The sequence below is a fragment of the Oncorhynchus nerka genome, linkage group LG9a (genome assembly GCF_034236695.1).
Source record: "Oncorhynchus nerka isolate Pitt River linkage group LG9a, Oner_Uvic_2.0, whole genome shotgun sequence".
Classification (NCBI taxonomy): domain Eukaryota; kingdom Metazoa; phylum Chordata; class Actinopteri; order Salmoniformes; family Salmonidae; genus Oncorhynchus; species Oncorhynchus nerka.
In genome coordinates this window covers 53,203,811-53,226,194 of record NC_088404.1, presented here as the reverse complement: position 1 = coordinate 53,226,194, position 22,384 = coordinate 53,203,811, and the positions used below count along the sequence as shown (strand labels likewise).

Genomic DNA, 22,384 nt, shown 5'->3' with positions numbered 1-22,384 from the left:
CTGTTTAATCAGATTCTTAATATGCCACACCTGTCAGGTGGATGGATTATCTTGGCAAAGGAGAAATGCTTACTAACACAAATATAAACAAATTTGTGCACAAAATATGAGAAAAATATTATTTTTGTGCATATGGAAAATGTCTGCCATCTTTTAGGGGACCAACATTTTACACGTTGCATTTATATTTTTGTTCAGTATAGACTGCCATGCACCGATTGCCTCGGGGACCTGCGTTAAATAAGAAAATGCCTCTGAAAAGCTATTTTGAGAGCATTAATTGGCTTACACGTACAACTACAAAACCTTAAAGTAACCAAAGCCGCGACACGAGAGCTCCTTTTTTTTGTTTCCAACTACGTGTAACTTTCATTCGGTCGGCAGACAAAAGTAGGCTACTCAGAAAACGTACTTCTTCTCCGTCAACTGAGTAGCCTAGCTGACAGCCCTCCCCTTTATTCGCCTCTTCGCCCTGGCGGTGATCATTGGATTTTGAGTGCCCTGGAGAACTCCACGAAGAGGGAATGAAATAGGACTTCATACCAGGATCATGGCGGCGCCGCTCGGGCGGGAGACCTTACCTGAGCACTGGTCCTACGGTGTCTGCGGAGATGGCAGGGTGTTTTTCGTTCAGTGAGTCGAATATGTGCTTTTTGGCGAGGCGAAATGTGGTCGTATTTCTTTTTTTTTGTTGGCTCTTTTAAAGGAGAGTTCGATTGTCTAGTGTTTATTTCCTCTTAACAGGTGTTTTGTCTTTCTGGCAGCGATGAAACGAACACGACTGCTTGGCTCCATCCGAAAACGGGCGAACCTGTCAATTCCGGACACATGATACGGTCAGGTATGCTTGCACTCGTATCAGATTATTAATGCCGTTTTGGCCTACTTCACAGAAGAACGTGTTTCTTTTGTGCGTTTGATATACCGGTAGCCTAATGATGCACGAAACTTTCAGGGAATGCGCCTACCCTCGAAGGTAACGCACATTTTTTTTTACTCGCCCAATGCAGATTTACCTCGAGGATGGGAAGAGGGTTTCACGGACGAAGGGGCCATCTACTTCATAAAGTAAGTCAAAGCAATTGAATTCGACTATATTATGTCGTGGCGAAGTACCTGAACGCACTACTGCCGTTGAGGTTACTAGGGGAACAAAAAATATGGCTCCTCTAGCCTACTGACACAGGTGTGTGTGGTGGGGTTGTTCATAGGTTAAAATACTTCAGTTACAGTTGGTTTACAACTAGCCCGATAATGGATAAAAGGAACCTACTTACTCCTTAGTCCAGGGATCTTACATGTTCTGTTTATACGCGAATTGGCTCTGGAAGCCAAAACAGCCAAATCCTCTATCTAAACGTGAACTGATTCTCAATGGTGGTATGGTTCTAGAAACATAAATCCCTCTACTTTCATATCAGGTCAAAAATAATGTCACAAATGCAAAATACTTACTTACTCTACCTAGTGGCGATTGTAGCATGTCAGTCTTGGTGGGGCAAAACAAAAAAATGTGGGATGCATTCCAGCAAAGCCACTACACAACACCAAACAATACATTAGTTGCACTATAGCGATGACAAACGGTGCCCATATACTGTTAGGGCCTACATAAATCTGTCCCAACAGCAGAGCTGAGTCCCAACTCCTTACCACTGCTACACCTGTCTTTCAGCGGAGCCTTGTCTGGCAGCGAAACAGTTCATTCAGTCTCATTTACTGCATTTAAAAAAACAAACGCATACCTGATATGGCTGACTTTTTTAAACAAATGTAGTTTCTACTGACAATTGAGATGTACAAATTATGGCATAAGGGGACGACAAGCGGATAAGGGGACGACAAGCAATCTAATTAACGAGCAACCGATGACGGACGTAGTCAATATAACTATTTGTTTAGCACTTTTTGAAATGTACAGTGACAGATGTCAGAACATGGTCCGTTCTTACAGTGTACTCTCTGTACACCAAGTCAGAACCGTAGGATAAATAAACGGGGCATATAAACAGACAATGAAAGCTCTTAACAATATTCAATGATTCAATTTCTCTAAAACATGCTATGGGCTATTTGTGCACCACCAAGTCAGAACAGCAGGTGAAATTAGGAGGTGAAAATAGACCAAATTATTAGGGTGGTGCACTATTTGACGTGTTAAATAAGCTTTTCATTTAACATGTCAAATAACACAATTCTATTATAGAATGTTGTGTGTGCTGAATTTGCACGTGCAAGCCAAGCACCACAACTACTAACGTTATGTGTTTACAATACCGCGTTGGTGAAAATAGACCAAATTATTAGGGTGAGGCACATGGGCTACTAACTGCTTACTACACAACATACACTTAGTATTAATTTCTTAGCTCCATTATACATTTCTCCCTGGCATATTACACCATTTATGCAGCAGCATACAAGTTATTTTTGGACTCACCTTGTGAAGTTGGCGCTGCGGTCCTTTTGTAGGCACATTTTGTTATCAAAGTCTGGTATTCTCTGGATTTATGGTGAGAACTCTGGGAGAAAAAACCCCCACAGCCACTCCATTGAATAGCAGGCTAACGTTAGTGGTTTCTTTGCAACTCTTAGCCACTGATTCCTTCCAAACTGATTCCTTCCAAACAACTCATTGTTGAATTTGCAATTTCCAACTTGTTGTGTCATGTTTATGTACAATGGCTGATGAGCACCAATACATTTTATCTATAATTTCTCTTCATTATTTCTCTTCATATGACAAGGGTCGAAAAGGATTTGCCAGTAGATTGTCGACTTGATGACAACTGACGATGACAGCTGATGATGACTGCTAGCTAAGACTTTGAAAGTAAGATGTTGACATCAGTCCAATCAAAGCTCCTGCAGATATGTGATTTGATGTCATTCTATCTGTGGCCAATAACCTTGAGCTTTCTTGGATGGGCTCTTCTAATATAACTCTACAGCAGAACCCAAGGGCCGAACAGTTTCGAGCTCTAACCTTAGAATTGGGGATGACGTATTGGGGATGACGTATTGTTCCATGAGTGACAGAAAACTGAGCCAATCATGACAGAAAACTGAGCCAATCAGGGGCAACGCTCTGTATTTTTCGTCTGGCTAGCACCACCACCAAAAAAAGCTCTGAGCTAGGCTGAAGCACCTGCATTTTGGAGCTGCTTTACTCAAGAAACAAAAAAAGAGACCATGTTTGTATGACATAAATTTAAAAAAAAGATTTCACCCCATGCTTCCTGATGCAGCTCCCATCAGTTGGATTGGCTTGATGGGCACTTCTTATGTACCGTACGGTGAAGTGGCTCCCACAACAGCTCAATAGGGTTGAGATCCAGTGACTGTCCTGGCCACTCCATTATAGACATAATACCAGCTGACTTCCTCTTCCCTAAATAGTTCTTGCATAGTTTGGAGCTGTGCTTTGAGTCATTGTCCTGTTGTAGGAGGAAATTGGCTCCAATTAAGCACCGTCCACAGGGTATGGCATGGCGTTGCAAAATGGAGTGATAGCCTTCCTTCTTCAAGATCCCTTTTACCCTTTACAAATCTCCCACTTTACCACCACCAAAGCACCCCCAGACCATCACATTGCCTCCACCATGCTTGACAGATAGCATCAAGCACTCCTCCAGCATCTTTTAATTTTTTCTGCGTCTCACGAATGTTCTTCTTTGTGATCCGAACACCTCAAACTTAGATCCGTCTGTCCATAACACTTGTTTCCATCTTCCTCTGTCTAGTGTCTGTGTTCTTTTGCCCATCTTAATCTTTTCTTTTTATTGGCCAGTCTGAGATATGGCTTTTTCTTTTCAACTCTGCCTAGAAGGCCAGCATCCCGGAGTCGCCTCTTCACTGTTGACGTTGAGACTGGTGTTTTGTGGGTATTATTTAATGAAGCTGCCAGTTGAGGACTTGTGAGGCGTCTGTTTCTCAAACTAGACACTCTAATGTACTTGTCCTCTTGCCCAGTTGTGCACCGGGGCCTCTCACTCCTCTTTCTATTCTGGTTAGGGCTAGTTTTCAGGCATTTTCTCACTTGGAATAGCCATCATTTCTCAGAGCAAGAATAGACTGACGAGTTTCAGAAGAAAGGTCTTTGATTCTGACCATTTTGAGCCTGTAATCGAACCCACAAAGGCTGATGCTCCAGGTACTCAACTAGTCTAAAGAAGGCCAGTTTTATTGCTTCTTTAATCAGAACAACAGTTTTCAGCTGTGCTAACATAATTGCAAAAGGTTTTTCTAATGATCAATTCGCCTTTCTAAAATGATCAACTTGGATTAGCTAACAACATGCCATTGTAACACAGGAGTGATGGTTGCTGATAATGGGCCTCTGTACGCCTATGTAGATATTCCATAAAAAAATCAGCCATTTCCAGCTACAATAGTCATTTACAACATTAACAATGTCTACACTTTATTTTCTGATCAATTTGATGTTATTTTAATGGGCACAATTTGCTTTTCTTTCAAAAACAAGAACATTTCTAAGTGACCCCAAACATTTGAAAGGTAGTGTGTGTGTGTGTGTGTGTGTGTGTGTGTCTGCCCCACCTGCCCTGAAGGACGGGTCGCCACTGACTGTACCTCTGTTTTAGCAGTTGCGCCCGACAGTATTTTCCTGCCTTCCTACATCCAGGTGTTAAGGAGATGCAGCTAGCTAATTAGCACAGGTAGTCAGGTCTGTTTTCTGTAAACAAGCGCTGTACCATGGAGATGGAGATGTGGCTGTGTGGGAACCCATAATCATAACCCTATACAGGTGTGTATCAATTGAACCTTAAAATAAAAATGTATATATATATATTTTATTTTATTTCTTGCTGATATGAAAGATTAGGTCCTTATGCTTCCAAGATTGTACCGCAAGCGATGCATGTTCATATTCAGACCTAGCGTCCCGGGGCTCTTAACAAAACACTCCTTCGTCCAATGACTCTTATGTATAATGTAATGGAACTGAGAGTCATGATCAAGGGCTAGTATACAACGCACCCTCTCTTGTTGACTTGCTTGCGTATTGAACTGTTGTGGCTGTTGTTTGACTATTTGGAAAATTGGTTGTTCAATATCACAGCTACTGCTTTAGGCTGCGAAAAATGTTGCTCGTGTTTGACAATCTGATTCGGGATGTTTTTGACATCTACGACACTTATGATCTTGACGTGAGGCTCGATGTGTTATTGTGTCCCTCTTCGCTATTAGATTCAGTAAGGTGTATTGGGCTACTGTCCATTTACACACGAGTTGAGATTCCATACGTTGATTTCCCCCCAGTTTATCTTCTGCTGTCAGTGTGACTCAGTATATTGTGTTATTTCTTTGTGTTCCCTGGGACATTGCTTTTATGTGAAGTTTTCCTATGTGCTATGCTTTAGTGGTGTACAACTGTTATTGTAGGATTGTGAAGGCCCAGCACTCTTGATATCTATAGAGGTTATGTAAACAATGTAGCACAGGAGAACGAGGGCACTTACATGCTATTTGCTAATGTCGGTGTTCAATTAAGTTCCTTTTCCAGTGTCTCGTGTCTGTCTCCCACTCTAAAATGTGACCTTTTATTTAACTAGGCAAGTCATTTTAAGAACACATTCTTATTTACAATGACGGCCTACACCGGCCAAACCCGGGACGACGCTGGGCCAATTGTGCGCCGCCCTATGGGACTCCCAATCACGGCCGCTTGTGATTTAGCCTGGATTCAAACCAGGGTGCCTGTAGTGCAGTGCCTTAGACCGCTGCGCCACTCGGGAGCCCCGAGCTCCTTGCCAGGAGTGCAGAGCATCACAACTGGGACCTGGCATTATGTCGTGTTATGATTCCAGATACCCCTACTGTGACACATAGGGCCTGCTGTTATGTGACATAATGCTATTATGCAGCTCAGGGCTACCGCATTATCAATACTCCATGGTGAAATGAATCCTAGTGAGTGACTTCAGCATAGTTGGCCTGTCTGGCCAGCATTTAGACTGTATGTGTGTGTGTGATATATATATATATATATATGAGAGACTCCAATACTGAAAGATGTAAACTTCAGAGGCCTGGACCTCACCTATAGCTCTCTTTTTGACATCCATCCACCTGTGTTGTCTTCAAACTATTCCTCCTTTGGGAGTTTGAGTTTCGTACGGCCTCGTCTCTGGCCACACAATTGCCACATGAGTGGGAACCTTGTGGAGAAATAACGTGACGTATATAACACCCTTCCAACCCAATATCCTATTCTAGTTGTGGGGAGGACTATTTCCAAAGGGTATGTTTCTGTTGCATCTCTCAATGTTTGCTCTGGCCGTCACTGCTACTGATTGGCTGAGCATGTTTTCATCTCTGTTCTTTTTTTTACAATATCAAAGAGCTCTCTCCAATGGAATGTGTTTTTCATTGTCTTTGGATCCTCAGTTCTGTGATTTACGACCTCCCTGTGATCTGAATGTCCACTTAAAGTAACCGTTATGCCCTTAGATTGGTGCAGTCTGTTTTTATCAAGTGTGTGTGTGTGTGTGTGTGTCTTAATCCGCCCCATTTCTTGTATTCTCTCATAGCACAACCCCAACCTCCCACCCAGTCAATTTACTATTGTCCATTTTTTTTGGCATTCTCTTCAGAGACATGAAAGGGAAAGGGGGGATACCTAGTCAGTTGTACAACAGAATGCCTTCAACTGAAATGTGTCTTCCGCATTTAACCAAACCACTCTGAATCAGAGAGGTGCGGGGGGCTGCCTTAATCCACATCCACGTCTTCTCTCTCGCTCAGGAGTAGTGTGGTCTAGCCTGGTCCCAGGTCTGTTTGTGTTGTCTTACCAACTCCTACGGCCAATGTCAATCAATGAGGTGCAAACAAGCCTGGGACCAGGACCGTGACAAATGTTTTTTGTTTTGGCTCTGTACTCCAGCACTTTGGATGATACAATGACAGAGGACTAATAATGAACACTAATTGTAATACAATAATAAAAAAATACCTCCTTTCTTTAGATACTTAATCTGTCCTTTCTCCGGTTTGTCAAGCCAGCTCTCTGTCAACTACCTGAATGGAGCTGTGTGCTTTATGTGGAAAGAACTACTGAAAGTGTACCCACTTTTTAGACCACCAAAACACTTCTCTCCCAGAGGCACTCATGTGAAAGAAAAGAGCATGTACCCACCTGTGCATTCACAACATCTCACCGCATATTTTAACCGTCTTTGTTAAAATATGTGCGTCACCAAAACGCAGCCATCCGAAACCTCATTCTTTCTACTTACTAACACATCAACAAAACAGACTGAGCTCAAAGATGATGATGATGATGATGAATTCATTATGGCAATAGGATGGCCAAATGTGTGCCTTATCTGTGCCTCTGGCTGTTTGCATTGGGCCACATTTCATATCCGTCTCAACTGTTACTCCTCCAGACTCTTATTTGCCTGGGCTTTGTGGTGAATAGTCCCGCTTACGCTCCAGGGGAGGGTCCACAGACCCATACGTCACATACCCCCCCCCCTTTGGACGTCAGGGGCTACAAATGGGGGGGGGGTGGTAGCTTGTTCGGGGCCCCTTCAGGAGTCCCTTGAGCCTGCTATCGTGAGTGTGCTGCAGGGGCAGAGCGGGGATCAAATTCTAGGGATGAAAGAAGAAAACTAGGGGATAAACCCCTCGCAGGAATGTCAGAGGGATCTTAACTCCGGCTGTGCCTATTGGAGGAGGGATGGTTGGTACTGAGGAGGGGGGAGGGGGGATGCAGATGGCACAGCCAGGAGTGAGTAGCAGATGTCGGGGCCAATCTCTAATGAAATATGGCACTTCTAGACCCCCCCCTAAACCCAAGTCCTCCTAGCCTCCTCCTTTAGCCTGTTAGCAGATCTGAAGACACTGGGTAGGTGGGAGCAAAATGGTAAGGGCTCCACTTAGACCTCCAAGGGGCTTTGGAGAGCTGTATGGGTCTTTCTACAAATAATTGGGCCAATGTGTGACATTGGGATCAACATTTCAAAATGTTTTGAAATAAATAAATACCATTTTTATTTTTTATTTAAATTTTTTACATTTATGCAGTTCCACCTGTGTACGTACTTATTGGAATAAGTTAATTGAAAAGTTAATTTATGCAAATTTGCCCATAACTCCTCCTATACAGCAACATAGGCCTAGGACTATACATCCTTTAAAAACCTCTTAAGGATCCCGTAGGATCGGTGGGATGGTTCTTTAACTGGGTCGGTTGTAGCTAATGTGACTAGAATGACGTTGTAAGCAGTGGCGAGTTTAGCATGTAAATCTTGGTGGGGAAAGAATATAGAAAATGTGGGATGCATGCCAGCAAAGCCACTACACAACCAAACAATACATGAATTGCACTATAACGGTGACAAACGGTGCCCACAAACTGTTGGCCTACATAAAGCTGTCCCAACAGCAGAGTCCCTACAACAGTCCCAACACCTTACCACTGCTACACTGGCTATCAACAGAGCCTTGTCTGGCAGCGAAACAGTTCATTCAGCCTAATTTACTGCCTTTAAAATAATCATAGCTGATATGGCTGACTTGTTTAAACAAATGTAGTTTCTACTGACAATTGACATGTACAAACTATGGCATAAGGGGACGACAAGCGGATAAGAGGCAATCTGTAATTTTCGAGCGATGAGGGACGTCTTCAATAACTTTGTTCAGCACGTTTGAAATGTACAGCGACAGAATTCACAACATGGGCCGTTCTTAAAGTGTTCTCTCTGTACACCAAGTCAGAACCATAGGATAAATAAAGGGGCATATAAGCAGACAATGAAAGCTCTTATAATGTTTGATTACATTCTCTAAAACCGGTTAGGCTTCATGTGCACCTTGAGCCTTCTTGGAAGGGCTATTCTAATGTAACTCTATGGCAGGACCCAAAGGGATTAAATGTTTGATGTCCTCCCTGACTAAGGACTTAGAATTTGCCTGTGATGTAGTGTCCCCATGAGTGACAGAACACTGAGCCAATCACAGCGCAATGCTCCTATTTTCTGCCGGCTTCACCCACCACCACAGAAAGCACTGAAGTAGGCTGAAACACCTGCATTTTGGAGCTGCCTTACTCAAAAAAGCAATAAAGAGACCATGTTTGTATGCGGCTTTATTTACTCAATGATATATACAGTGGGGCAAAAAAGTATTTAGTCAGCCACCAATTGTGCATGTTCTCCCACTTAAAAAGATGAGGCCTGTAATTTTCATCATAGGTACACTTCAACTATGGCAGACTAAATGAGAAAAAAAATCCAGAAAATCACATTGTAGGATTTTTAATGAATTTATTTGAATTTATTTAATTTGCAAATAAATTCATTAAAAATCTAGGACTAAATTTTAGTATTCTTCTAATCAAAATGTAACTGAAAGTAATCCGATTACGTTACTGAGTTTGGGTAATTAGGACAGCTATTACAGTGAATAAATACAGTGCTATTGTTTGAGAAGAGTGCACAACAAAACTTTTATCACAGCAACTGGTTTGATACATTCACCTCTGAAGTTAGATTACTGAATGCAAGTACATTATTTTTGATTTGTCATCCTGAAGGTCCCAGAGTTCGATTAAAATACATTTTTATATTCAAATGTAGGAACTGGGTTCTACAGTTTGAACCCCTGCTGTCTCTGGCCCCACATCAACCCCGCCCGGCGGTCTAGATGTGTGAAGGTTAGTGTTTTTTCTGTAGGGAAGCTAATTATCCATCATGTATGACATTCCTGGGAGTGTGTAAACTTAAATTGTGTATTACCATATCATTTTTGTATGTTCTCTATATAGTTATGTACTTGAAACTGTATCAATTGACCAGTTCGGCACAAGAGTAGACTTGATAGACGATATTGTGCAGTATTGCAATGCTTCACTCGATCAGTCTGAAACGTTGCACACACACTGCTGCCATCTCATGGACTTCAATGTTATACAATTGTGGCGTTTTATTTAATTGTACATATAGGGCCTAATATAAACTCAGCAAATAAAGAATTGTCCTCTCCACTGTCAACTGCATATATTTTCAGCAAACTCAACATGTGTAAATATAACAAGATTCAACAACTGAGACACAAACTGAACAAGTTCCACTAACATGTGACTAACTGAAATGGAATAATGTGTCCCTGAACAAGGGGGGGGGGTCTAAAGTAACAGTCAGTATCTGGTGTGGCCACCAGCTGCATTAAGTACTGCAGGACATCTCCTCCTCATGGACTGCACCGGATTTTCCAGTTCTTGCTGTGAGATGTTACCCCACTCTTCCACCAAGTACCAGCAAGTTCCCAGACATTTCAGGGGGGAATGGCCCTAGCCCTCACCCTCTGATCCAACAGGTGCCAGACATCCGGGCTCTTTGCTGGCCATGGCAGAACACTGACACATGAGGAGGAGGATGTCTTCCCTGTAATGCACAGTGTTGAGTTTGCCTGCAATGACAAGCTCAGTCTGATGCTGTGACACCTCATCGGACGCGAGTGTACCATCCCAGACCATGACGGACCCTCCACCTCCAAATCGATCCCGCTCCAGAGTACAGGCCTCGGTGTAACGCCCCATTCCTTCGACGATAAACGCGAATCTGACCATCACCCCTGGTGAGAGAGAACCGCAACTCGTCAGTGAAGAGCACTTTTTGCCAGTCTTTTCTGGTCCAGTGACGGTGGCTTTGTGCCCATAGGCAACATTGTTGCCTGTGATGTCTGGTGAGGACCTGCCTGACTCCAGGCCTACAAGCCCTCAGTCCAGCCTCTCTCAGCCTATTGCGGACAGTCTGAGCACTGATGGAGGGATTGTGCGTTCCTGGTGTAACTTGGGAAGTTGTTGCTATCCTGTACCTGTCCCGCAGGTGTGATGTTCGGATGTACCGACCCTGTCCAGGTGTTGTTACACATGGTCTGCCACTGCGAGGACGATCAGCTGTCCGTCCTGTCTCCCTGAAGTACTCTCTTAGGCGTCTCACAGTATGGACATTGCAATCCATTGCCCTGGCCACACCGGAAACGGTGTTTAAACCCTTTACAATTTTTCTTGGAAAGACAGGGTCCTGAAAAAGGGACGTTTCTTTTTTTTGCTGAGTTTAGAACCCCCCCCCCCCGTCCCAAAAATCTTGCAAAAATTGTAAAAGAAAAAGTAGGCCATTACCTCCATTTTTTAAAGGCCTAGATATTCAAATTGTTATTATATTCTAAAATATGTGAACATTGCCTGACTAAATAGATTGGATGCCTGCATGGAGATTGTTTCCATGTGGCTGACGCAGGTACACATAATAAAACCACAAATAGAGGTAGCATTAATCTCATTGTTGTTTTTATAATGAGAAAACAAGTTTCCTTTTTTAATGTAAGGATTTGTATGGAAAGCCAAGTTGAAGCCAACATTCAATGTTGTCATCCTCACTGCAAATGGTTTTTACCGCAGCAGAGTAGCGCAACGCCCTTCAATTAAAGTGGTGCGTAACGAACGAAAGTGGCCACATCTCTCACAAAAACAGATTTAAAAAAAATGTAGTCACTGATCATTACAAGGGAGCAGGAGAACTTATAAATTGGCTACAATAATTGCAAGGACTTTTTCAAGCACCAAATTGACAATGTCCGATTTTTCAAGGTAGGCCTATTCCAGTACTTGATTTTCTGTGCTCCCAAGTTCAAGTAGGCTACTTCAAGCCCCTTGTATTGTTTAACGTTGCCGGTGTAACATGGAAAACAAGATGTATTTGTCATTATTTCATTACCAGATCATCATTGTGAATAAGTCCACTAGGCAATGTAATTTGTCATTATTTAAGGGATAATGCCAGAGAAGCCGGTGTTTTGGAGGATAAATTGCCACTGGTATTAGGCCCGAGACAATGTTAAAGCTAACGAGACCTTGCTGTAAATCAAGCAGACAACAACAGATGATCAACCTCAATTCGCTAGGGATATTAGATCCAACGTGGAACCAGGCACCACTGTCTTCACCGGCATAACGAATGAGACGCCAAAATATTCTGGACATTCCTTGGCTTCAATTTAGGTTTTTAGGTATCAAGTATCTTTCTGTTATAGAAGCATTAGATTTTTCAATTGCATTTATTATTTTGCATTTGTGTGCCCATAAACTGTTTTCACCATGTAACAAGGAGACACACAAAGTTGCGTAGTTACACTGCATTTCTGACCGCTAGATCCAGGAGTCCTACAGGGTTAAATGTCTAATTTGACTGATGTAATGCTTAGAATGTGATATAACGACAACACTGCCATAAATGCAAGGACAGAAAAGTACTGTTTTATGTCACAAGATTTTGGACAAATCTGTCGACACCAACCAAAGGTTTTAAATCAACTCGTGAATGTTATTGAATATAGCTATTTTCCCCTTTTTATCTTTATATCAAACAATTGGCAGATTTGTTATCAATGACTTATCAACCGCTGTAACAAGTTGTCTAGTGTAGGAAATCGTCACCGGTACCCCAGCTTTATAGAAAGATCCATGTGAGTTTAACTACGAACGGTATATTTATTACTAAAATTGCTCGATCAAACCCACTTGACCTAAAGCCGTCAGTAGCTCTGGGCGTTCAGGATGCAATATACAGCTCTTATGCATATAACGAATAACCACACGTAGCATCTGCACTGGGATTCGATAGCATGCTGCTGCCACCTGCAGCGCTAGAGCTGGGAACTGCCAGGAGCCTCATGATACGATCTCATCACTCATGTGCTGATACGATGTGTTATTTCAAAGAAGCAACCCTAGCTTAACATCACACTTGGGTGGCTGGTCTTGACATAGAAGATTACATGAAACATTGTTCTTTGTAACATTGTCTTAGATTGACTATTTGACATACTTTAAGAATTTTCTATTCCTCGTATCAAAAACAAAGCAACATTTTTCTGGCGCTCTGGCCTTGACTGTGGAGAAAGCCACAGTGCCTTATGACTGCCTCCTGTGAGTTTGACCGGTCAGGCAAAGAGGAGCTGTGCTAAGTCCTTTACGGCTATGTCAGGTATTGTAGAAGTCTTGTGATATCAAACAGGCTAAAAACCATGTGGTAACACTTGTTGCGAAACATAACACTGTTATGACACAAACTGTTTTTAAAGCTTAATGTGAAATTACAACAGGGAATAAGTTACTGCTAACAACGAGCACCCCCCCACACACACACATAATTGCAGGCGTCATACAACAGCACAGTATGTACGGCTATTTTTTTCTCCCATTTTCTTTTTCTCCCCAGCTCTGCAACAATAACATTGGTGGTGGGGCGGTGGCGCTGTTTACGCCTTCTGCGGATTCCACCATTAGGTCAGTAGTCTAGTGGTAGCCTAATGCTAGCAATTTGAGTAAGATTGATTGATTGTTTTGTTTCAGTGTCCTATGGGCTTACCAATAACGACACCCTATGTAGTGCACTACTTTTGTTTGCCAAAATTCAATGAGCAGCATTTTTGTGGCAGCCAAAGAAAGGGAGGTTAAGAGGAAGCTCTGTAAGCAATTGTTTTAAAAAAACAACAACTTTGGGCTCATCAAAACAGGCAAACTGAGTTTGTGTTTGCTCGCTGTAATTTTTTGTTCTTTGGAAATGTCAAACCAAGGATGGTCTCCATGCATGGTTGTAGAATGTTTTAGTGGACCTTTCTTTTGACAACTCTTCGTTGCAACTCAGTTATTTGACAACAAAGGGCCTATGGACCAGCCATTTCTGCTGTATACCATCTATCTGTCCATATATTGCCTGTCTGGTAGCTGGGCAATAGGAATATATATCTGGTAGTGTGAGTGATTAACCTGATAGAGGAGTCACCGGTAAATCGTCCGTCTTACTCTATGAAAGAAACATCGGCCTTGGAGTCACAAATACTGTGTCATTGTTCAGTGTGACGAGCTGTGTATGTTTTGGAAGGTTTTTGTATTCAGTTGCTGTCTGTACTGCACTCGGCAAAACAAATCACACACCGCATGACTGTCTGGATTGGCACCGACTTGAGTAAAACTTGAATATTTCCATTTTCTGTTCAAAAAGAGAGTATGATCGAAGGGAGGGAGGCAAGGAGGGAAAGAGGGGTTGGGTGTCCTTGGAAAGAGGGATAATTTTTCTCTGAATCAGAGCTTCCCAGTGGGCTCGTTGTGCTGAGGCTGCTTGTTCTCGCCCCTCAAACACTCTCACATATATATATATATATACATATACATATACATACATACACACACACACACACACACACTTTTTCTTGCCACTGTGTGTGAAACCTTTGGAAATACCTGGATTTCTGCATAAATTGATCATAAAATTTGATCTGATCTTCATCTAAGTCACAACAATAGTACAAACACAGTCTTCTTAAACTAATAACACACAAACAATGATATGTTTTCATGTCTTTACTGAACACACCGTGTAAACGTTCACAGTGCAGGGTGACGAGGGTGTGTAAACGTTCACAGTGCAGGGTGACGAGGGTGTGTAAACGTTCACAGTGCAGGGTGACGAGGGTGTGTAAACGTTCACAGTGCAGGGTGACGAGGGTGTGTAAACGTTCACAGTGCAGGGTGACGAGGGTGTGTAAACGTTCACAGTGCAGGGTGACGAGGGTGTGTGAACCCTTGGATTTAATAACTGGTTGACCCTCCTTTGGCAGCAATAACCTCAACCAAACGTTTTCTGTAGTTGCGGATCAGACCTGCACAACGGTCAGGAAGAATTCTGTACCATTCCTCAGTTCAGCAATATTCTTGGGATGTCTGGTGTGACCTGCTCTCTTGAGGTCATGCCACAGCATCTCAATCGGGTTGAAGTCAGGACTGGGCCACTCCAGAAGGTGTATTTTCTTTGGTTGAAACATTCTGTTGTTGATTTACTTCTGTGTTTTGGGTCGTTGTTCTGTTGCATCACCCAACTTCTGTTGAGCTTCAATTGGCGGACAGGTAGCATAACAATCTCCTGCTAAATGTCTCGATAAACTTGAAATCATTTCCCCGTCGACGATAGCAAGCGGCACTGGCTCTGAGGCAGCAAAGCAGCCCCAAACCACGATGCTCAACATAGACAAGAAAAATACAATAATTTGTGTGTTATTAGTTTGAGCACACTGTTTGTCTATTTTTGTGACCTTAGATGAAGATCAGATCAAATTTGATGATCAATTGATGCAGAAATCCAGGTAATTCCAAAGGGTTCACATACCTTTTCTTGCCACTGCAGTCAGTCTGTGAGAATAAGGGATGCAGGGAGTTTCTGCTGTGACTCAGCTAGGTATTTCCAAGGTTGAGGGGAGAGGGGGGACAGCTGTGCTCATAGCAGCCCAGTGGAGAGGAGGCTTGGTCAGGTCATAACCTCTACACCAGGGTTTCCAAAACTCTGTCCTGGGGTCCAACCTGGGGGCATGTTTGGGGTTTTTGCCCTAGCACTACACAGCAGATTCAAATAATCTATGCTTGCTAATGAGTTTATTTGAATCAGCTGTGTAGTGCTAGGGCAAAAACCAAAATGTGCACCTAGGTGGGGCCCCAGGACCACGTTTGGGAAACCTTGCTCTACACAACCTCTGCTGTCTGAAAAAGACAAGACTTCATAGTTTATATTTTATATTAGAAGGGTATTTGCATTAAAAGAGGGAGAATAACCAGGGGAATACCTGTTATATGTTTCCTGTAACAAAGGGTCCGTCCCAAATGGTGCCCTATTCCCTATGTAGTGTACTACTTTCAACCCAAGGCCTATAAGCCTCTGATCAAAAGCAGTGCACTGTATAGGGTGACTGGTGCCATTTGGAACATTCAGTCCGGTGCATTTAGCTGGAACACGACTCAAGTGCTTTCCATGGCACTTCTTGAACAGAAAGAGGTTAGGGATCCGTGAGGTTGTGACACTGATGGAGCGTCATTGATCCCACATTGTCTATGGAGAGATGGACGTAAGTGAATGAGAGGGGATTTTTAAAAATGGAGGGAGAAAAAGAGAGCAAGCGAGAGAGAAGGCTGGATTTGAAGAGGAGTGGAGTGGGTAGGTGGAGGAGAGTTGAAGATTGCAGGTGCAAGGGGACCTGAGGAGGTAGTGCCTGTGTCCAAATACCCATACTAGCCTCATAAATAGTAAGCGGAGAAAGTGTCTGAAATATAAAAAAACAAAGTGCTCAATGTGTCATCTAATGTGTGATGGCGTTGATTCCCGCCATTCCTTCGTCTTGGTACAGCGCGTCAATGTATCTGCTTCTCAGCTGTTTCAGACACGTGAGTCAGAAAAGACGACTGAATTCTACTAGATCAAACGGCGAAATGAGTATGCAGTTGAAGTACGTGGTACGCTAGTATGGATATTCGGACACGGACAGTGAGAAAGAGAGGGGAGGGGGCAAGAGAGGAGGATAGATGAAAAGATCGGGAAGGAGAGAGGAGGGGGGTGAGTGACTCACTGTTTCTGTTGCCTGACTCACCGGGTCTGTGTTGTGGTGCTGAGCTCGGGGAGTTATTCAGCACTACTGGCATATTATGCGGTGGGTGGGTGTACGGGAAAACCATATCAGACAATCGAACCTCAAATCACAACCTGAATGTACATGCTACTGTACTGTTTGCTGAAGCTCAAAGCTAAGATGAAAAGCATGCAGAGAGCGTCAAGCCAAATACCGGTACTGTAACGGAAGAGTGTCACGTTCCCAATGGACTACTGTACTATGTACTGAACTATTTACAGAAGGCCTTGCTGCATCTCTGTTTGTTGAAATGTGTTTGAAGTTCAGACCAAGTAATGAGCCAATTGAAACATGCTCCTGTCATGGTGTCATAGAAGCCTATTCTTCTTATATCCCAATAGTTGGATGGGTTTGCAACCCAAATGATACCCTATTCCCTATATAGTGCACTACTATTGACTAGGGTTGTAGGGTAAAAGTAATGCAATATATGGGGAATAGGGTGCAGTTTGGATAATGATAGCCCTAGGTTCTAGCATTCATGAATGTTAGCAGATAGTTGCTTTGCTGATCGATGTTCACCCGTTTCAGATAGAGAGCTGGACAGTGTGTATTGTAGGTATGTGCTCAAGATTTTTACACACACAGTTACCCAGGATTCTAGAATATCTTCGCTGGTTGAAAACAGTCTCTTGTCCTCGACGTGGTTGACAGTTCTTGTGTGTGCGCGTTCGTTCGTTCAAGCTTTTGTGTCAGTATATCTCAGTGCATTCGGGAGAGTATTCAGACCCCTTGACTTTTTCCACATTTTGTTACTTTACAACTTTATTTGAAAATGGATTAAATTGTTTTGTTTTCCCTTCTCTCTCAACAATGTACACACAAATGTTTAAACATTTTTGCAAATGAAAAAAATACAAATAAAAATTGAAATCACATAAGTACTCAGTACTTTGTTGAATAACCTTTTGGCAGCGATTACAGCCTAGAGTGTTCTTGAGTATGACGCTACAAGCTTGGCACACCTGTATTTGGGGAGTTTCTCCCATTCTTCTCTGCAGATCCTCTCCAGCTCTGTCATCTTGGATGGGGAGCGTCGCTGCGCAGCTATTTTCAGGTCTCCAGATAAAACATGTTAAATGTTTTTTTTATTTGACCTTTTATTTAACTAGGAAAGTCAGTTAAAACAAATTCTTATTTACAATGACGGCCTACACCGGCAAAAAACGGACTACACTGGGCCAATTGTGCGCCGCCCTATGGGACTCCCAATAACGTCTGTTTGTGATACAACCTGGATTCGACGCCTCAAGCATGGAGATGCAGTGCCTTAGACCACTGTGCCACTCGGGACCCCCCGATCGGGTTCAAGTCCGGGTTCTGGCAGGGCCTTTCAAGGACATTCTGAGACTTGTCCGGAAGCCACTCCTGCGTTGTCTTGGCTGTGTGCTTAGGGTTGTTGTCCTTTTGGAAGGTGAGCCTTCTCCCCAGTCTAAGGTCTTGAGCGCTCTAGAGCAGGTTTTCATCAAGGATCCCTCTGTACTTTGCTCCGTTCATCTTTTCCTCGATCCTGACTAGTCGCCCAGTCCCTGCCTCTGGAAAAACATCCCCACAGTATGAGTCTGCCACCACCATGCTTCACCATAGGGATGGTGCCAGGTTTCCTTCAGATGTGACTCTTGGCATTCAGGCCAAAGGGTTCAATCTTGGTTTCATCAGACCAGAGAATCTTGTTTCTCATGGCCTGCCTTTTGCCTTTTGGCAAACTCGAAGCGGGCTGTCGTGCATATTTACTGAGGAGTGGCTCCAGAGGAACTCTGGAGCTCTGTCAGAGTGACCATCGGGTTCTCGGTCACCTCCCTGACCAGGGCCGTTCTCCCCCGATTGCTCAGTTTGACCAGCCGGCCAGCTCTAGGAAGAGTTGGTGGTTCTAAACTTGTTCCATTTAAGAATGATGGAGGCCACTGTGTTCTTTGGGACCTACAATCCTTGACACAATCCTGTCTCTGAGCTCGACGGACAATTCCTTCAACCTCATGGCTTGGTTTCTTCTCTGACATGCACTGTCAAGTGTGGGTCCTTAAATAGACAGATGTGTGCCTTTTTCCAAATCATGTCCAATGACGTTGTAGAAACATCTCAAGGATGATCAATGGAAAAGGGATGCACCTGAGCTCAATTGAGTCTCGTAGAGGGTCTGAATACTTTTGTAAATACGTAAAAAATAAAAAATAAACTTTTTCAAAAATTACTAAACCTGTTTTCACTTTTGGCTTTATTGGGTATTGTGTGTAGATTGGTGATTATTTTTATTTTTAAATAAGGCTGTAACTTAACAAAATGTGGAAAAAGTCTAGGGGTCTGATTACTTTCCGAATGCACTGTATTTCTGGCGTGCGTGCGTAATTGACTGTGTGCACAGGCCTGTGTGCCCCAGACCTAGGTTCAAGTACATGTGTATTTGAGTATCTGGTATAGAAGTCGATCGATTATGATTTTTCAACGCCAATTATTGGAGGACAAAAAAAGCTGATACCGATTTTTAATCTGCCGATTTTGAGAAGAAAAAAAAGAAAGTAAGTGTATAGTGTGTGTGTGTGTGTATGTATGTATGTATATATACTGAAGAGTCTGCTTAGGAGACAAATACTCTCAACTGTTTGAATGAAAATAGAGTTTAAGTTACATTGGACCGCAACAAAAACTCTATGCAGGAAATCCTATTTTAATAATGGACATGTTAAGAATTAACTACCAAAGTGCAAGTCATAATTCCCATGACACCTAGCAAAATCTGAAAAGCGGTTCCTTCATTAATTTATTCCATAGGATATTTTTAGATTCACTTAAAATAAGGTCTGTTTTGTGTAGGCTTACACCACCTTGCCAATTTTATAACTGTGTAGATATCCATAGGACAAAGTAACTCTGATCAATATTGGATAAATATAAGCAAAGATCTTTTTTTTTGTAGAGTGGATTTATTAAAATATTTTGACAAACGTTACCTTATCCTATTGAGATTTACACGGGTATCAAAACGCTGAGGCGGTTTAAGCACGAAACACAGACCTTATCTGAAGTAGATCAAGACATTCTCTATGGAAGACATGAACGGTAAAATAACAAAGGAACCCCTTTCAATTTCAGCCGCAAGTTATTACAGGAATTATAACACGTCGACTATTTCTCTCTAAACCATATACCTTTGACTATTACGAGCCTGCTGCTGCCTACCACCCCTCAGTCAGACTGCTCTATCAAATCATAGACTTAACGATAATAAACACACAGAAATACGAGCCTTAGTTTCTGGATTTGACCTATCACCTGGAAAACAAAACGTTTATTCCATTCCGTATTTTATCTAACGGGTGGCATCCATGAGTCTAAATATTCCTGTTACATTGCACAACCTTCAATGTTATGTCATAATTACGTAAAATTCTGGCAAATTAGTTTGCAAAGAGCCAGGCGGCCCAAACTGTTGCATATACCCTGACTCTGCGTGCAATGAACGCAGGAGAAGTGACACAATTTCACCTGGTTAATATTGCCTGCTAACCTGGATTTCTTTTAGCTAAATACGCAGGTTTAAAAATATATACTTCTGTGTATTGATTTTAAGAAAGGCATTGATGTTTATGGTTAAGTACACATTGGAGCAACGACAGTTGTTGATTGATTGGTTAGAGTGTTGGACTAGTTAACTGTAAGGTTGCAAGATCGAATCCCCGAGCTGACAAGGTAAAAATCTGTCGTTCTGCCTCGTTCCTAGGCCGTCATTGAAAATAAGAATGTGTTCTTAACTGACTTGCCTAGTTAAATAAAGGTGTAAAAAAAAAATATATATATCGGCAAATCGACACCCCAAAATACCGATTTCCGATTGTTATGAAAACTTGAAATCGGCCCAAATTAATCGGCCATTCCGATTAATCGGTCGACCTCTAATCTGGTAGTATAAAATAAATCGGTGTATTTGAGTATTATCAAGTACACAGTCCAAAACAAGTACTTTTACTTTTATTCCCCCCAGAAATGCCAGGGAACTTGCAGGTAGGTGCCTTGGTGGAAGAGTGGGGTAGCATCTCACAGCAAGAACTGGCAAATCTGGTGCAGTCCATGAGGAGGAGATGCACTGCAGTACTTAATGCAGCTGGTAGCCATATCAGATCCTGACTGTTACTTTTGATTTCGACCCCCCCTTTGTTCAGACACAATATTTCATTTCTGTTAGTCACATGTCTTTGGAACTTGTTCAGTTTATGTCTGTTGTTGAATCTTATGTTCATACACATATTTACACATGTTCAGTTTGCTGAAAATAAATGTAGTTGACAGTGAGAGGCCATTTTCTATTTTTGCTGATTTTATATCTGAAAACTTTACAGTACCTGTCAAAAATTTCACGAGTGCAAAAGCTCTCATCAGGCAGGGTGGCTACCTTGAAGAACCTAAAACTAAAATATATTTAGATTTGTTTAACACTTTATTTGGTTACTACATGATTCCATATGTGTTGTTTCATAGTTTTGATGTCTTCACTATTATTCTACAATGTAGAAAATGGTCAAAAATAAATAAAGGGAAAAACCCTTGAATGAGAAGGTGTCCAAACTTTTGACTGGTACTGTACTTCGAATGTATGTGAAAATAATTGATTGTATTTGAACCGAGGCGTGTGTGGGTGTTTTGTACTGATCCCAGTATATCCCTAGCCTGGTAGTGCTGTCGTGACAACGGCCCTGGGTCCCTTGTGTCTCTGTGTGGTGCGAGAGGCGGCACAATGACGCTGTTGTTGCCTGCTGGGGTCTCTGGTAGCAGCGGTGGTGTTGTACACATGCATTTTGATGCTGCCCCACTGGAGACTCGTTTGAGCCCTCAAACTCTCTGTGTGTACAGTGCACTAATGATTAAAAACGCTTCTTTTAGAATGAGATCGGATTCTCCATACAGTACAAATCCAACCTGACCCCTGAAAAAGTATGTTTGACTGGTGCCCGTAGAGCATTTCGTTAACCCGACTGCGAACTTAAAATGGAAGTCTTTCATCTTTAACGTTGTCCTGGGGCAAGTTGCCATTTTAATCTTGAATGTTTTTAAATACATCTGGACGAATCTTTTATCTCTTGGAGGATGACTGTATACAGAATGTAATATATTTGAAAGAGAACTTGTTTTATCACCTCTGCTTGTTAATACACAAGCGTGTTGTTGACAGATGAGGCTAGTTTCGTTTGAGTTTTTTAGTGAATATGAAATCACAGTGTAAAAATCCCCATTCGTCCGTTGTTTATAAATAAATTATCCTGCCAGGATTTGCTTCCTGCAACACATGGCCTTTATATCCTAATAATGAATGAGTACTCCATAGATGCTATGATGCGTGCGTGGTCTTCTGTCCTACTCTGCATGAAACTCTATTTGTGAAGGTAGAAGCCAAGACTTTGTTAGTACTGTACAATCATTTTTTGTAATTTCATCTTGCGAACATTGTAAGGACACTGATTTTTTTTAGGTTGAAATGGCCCCCTATATAGTGAACCTCTTTTGACCAGGACCCATAGGGTCTGATCAAATGTAGTGCACTATGTATGGAATAGGGTGCCATTTGGGATGCAACCTTAGAATGACTTATTATAGTTATTTGACTGACTGACAAGGTCTTGCGTGGGCAGAGGAAAGAGTGGACTTCAATGTACATTGAACAAAAAATATAAACGCAACATGTGAAGTGTTGGTCCCATGTTTCATGAGCTGAAACGAAAGCTCCTTACACAGGTGCACCTTGTGTTGGGGACAATAATAATGTGCAGTTTTGTGTCAAAACACAATGCTACATCTTTCTCAAGTTTTGAGGGCGTGTGCAATTGGCATGCTGACTGCAGGAATGTCCACCAGAGCTGTTGCCAGAGAATGTAATGTTCATTTCTCTACCATAAGCCGCCTCCAA

At 42.3% G+C, this 22,384-nt stretch overlaps 1 protein-coding gene across 1 annotated transcript in view; it reads left to right on the top strand.

Annotated features, from left to right (window-relative positions):
• Positions 1–444: 444 nt before the first annotated feature.
• LOC115134511 (pleckstrin homology domain-containing family A member 7-like) overlaps positions 445–22,384 on the top strand; it is a 170,136-nt gene continuing 148,196 nt past the window's right edge. Inside the window, 3 exon segments of the mRNA XM_029668560.2 lie at positions 445–633; positions 765–841; positions 1,011–1,068. Coding sequence (XP_029524420.2) covers positions 551–633; positions 765–841; positions 1,011–1,068 — 218 coding nt within the window. The 5' untranslated portion in view covers positions 445–550.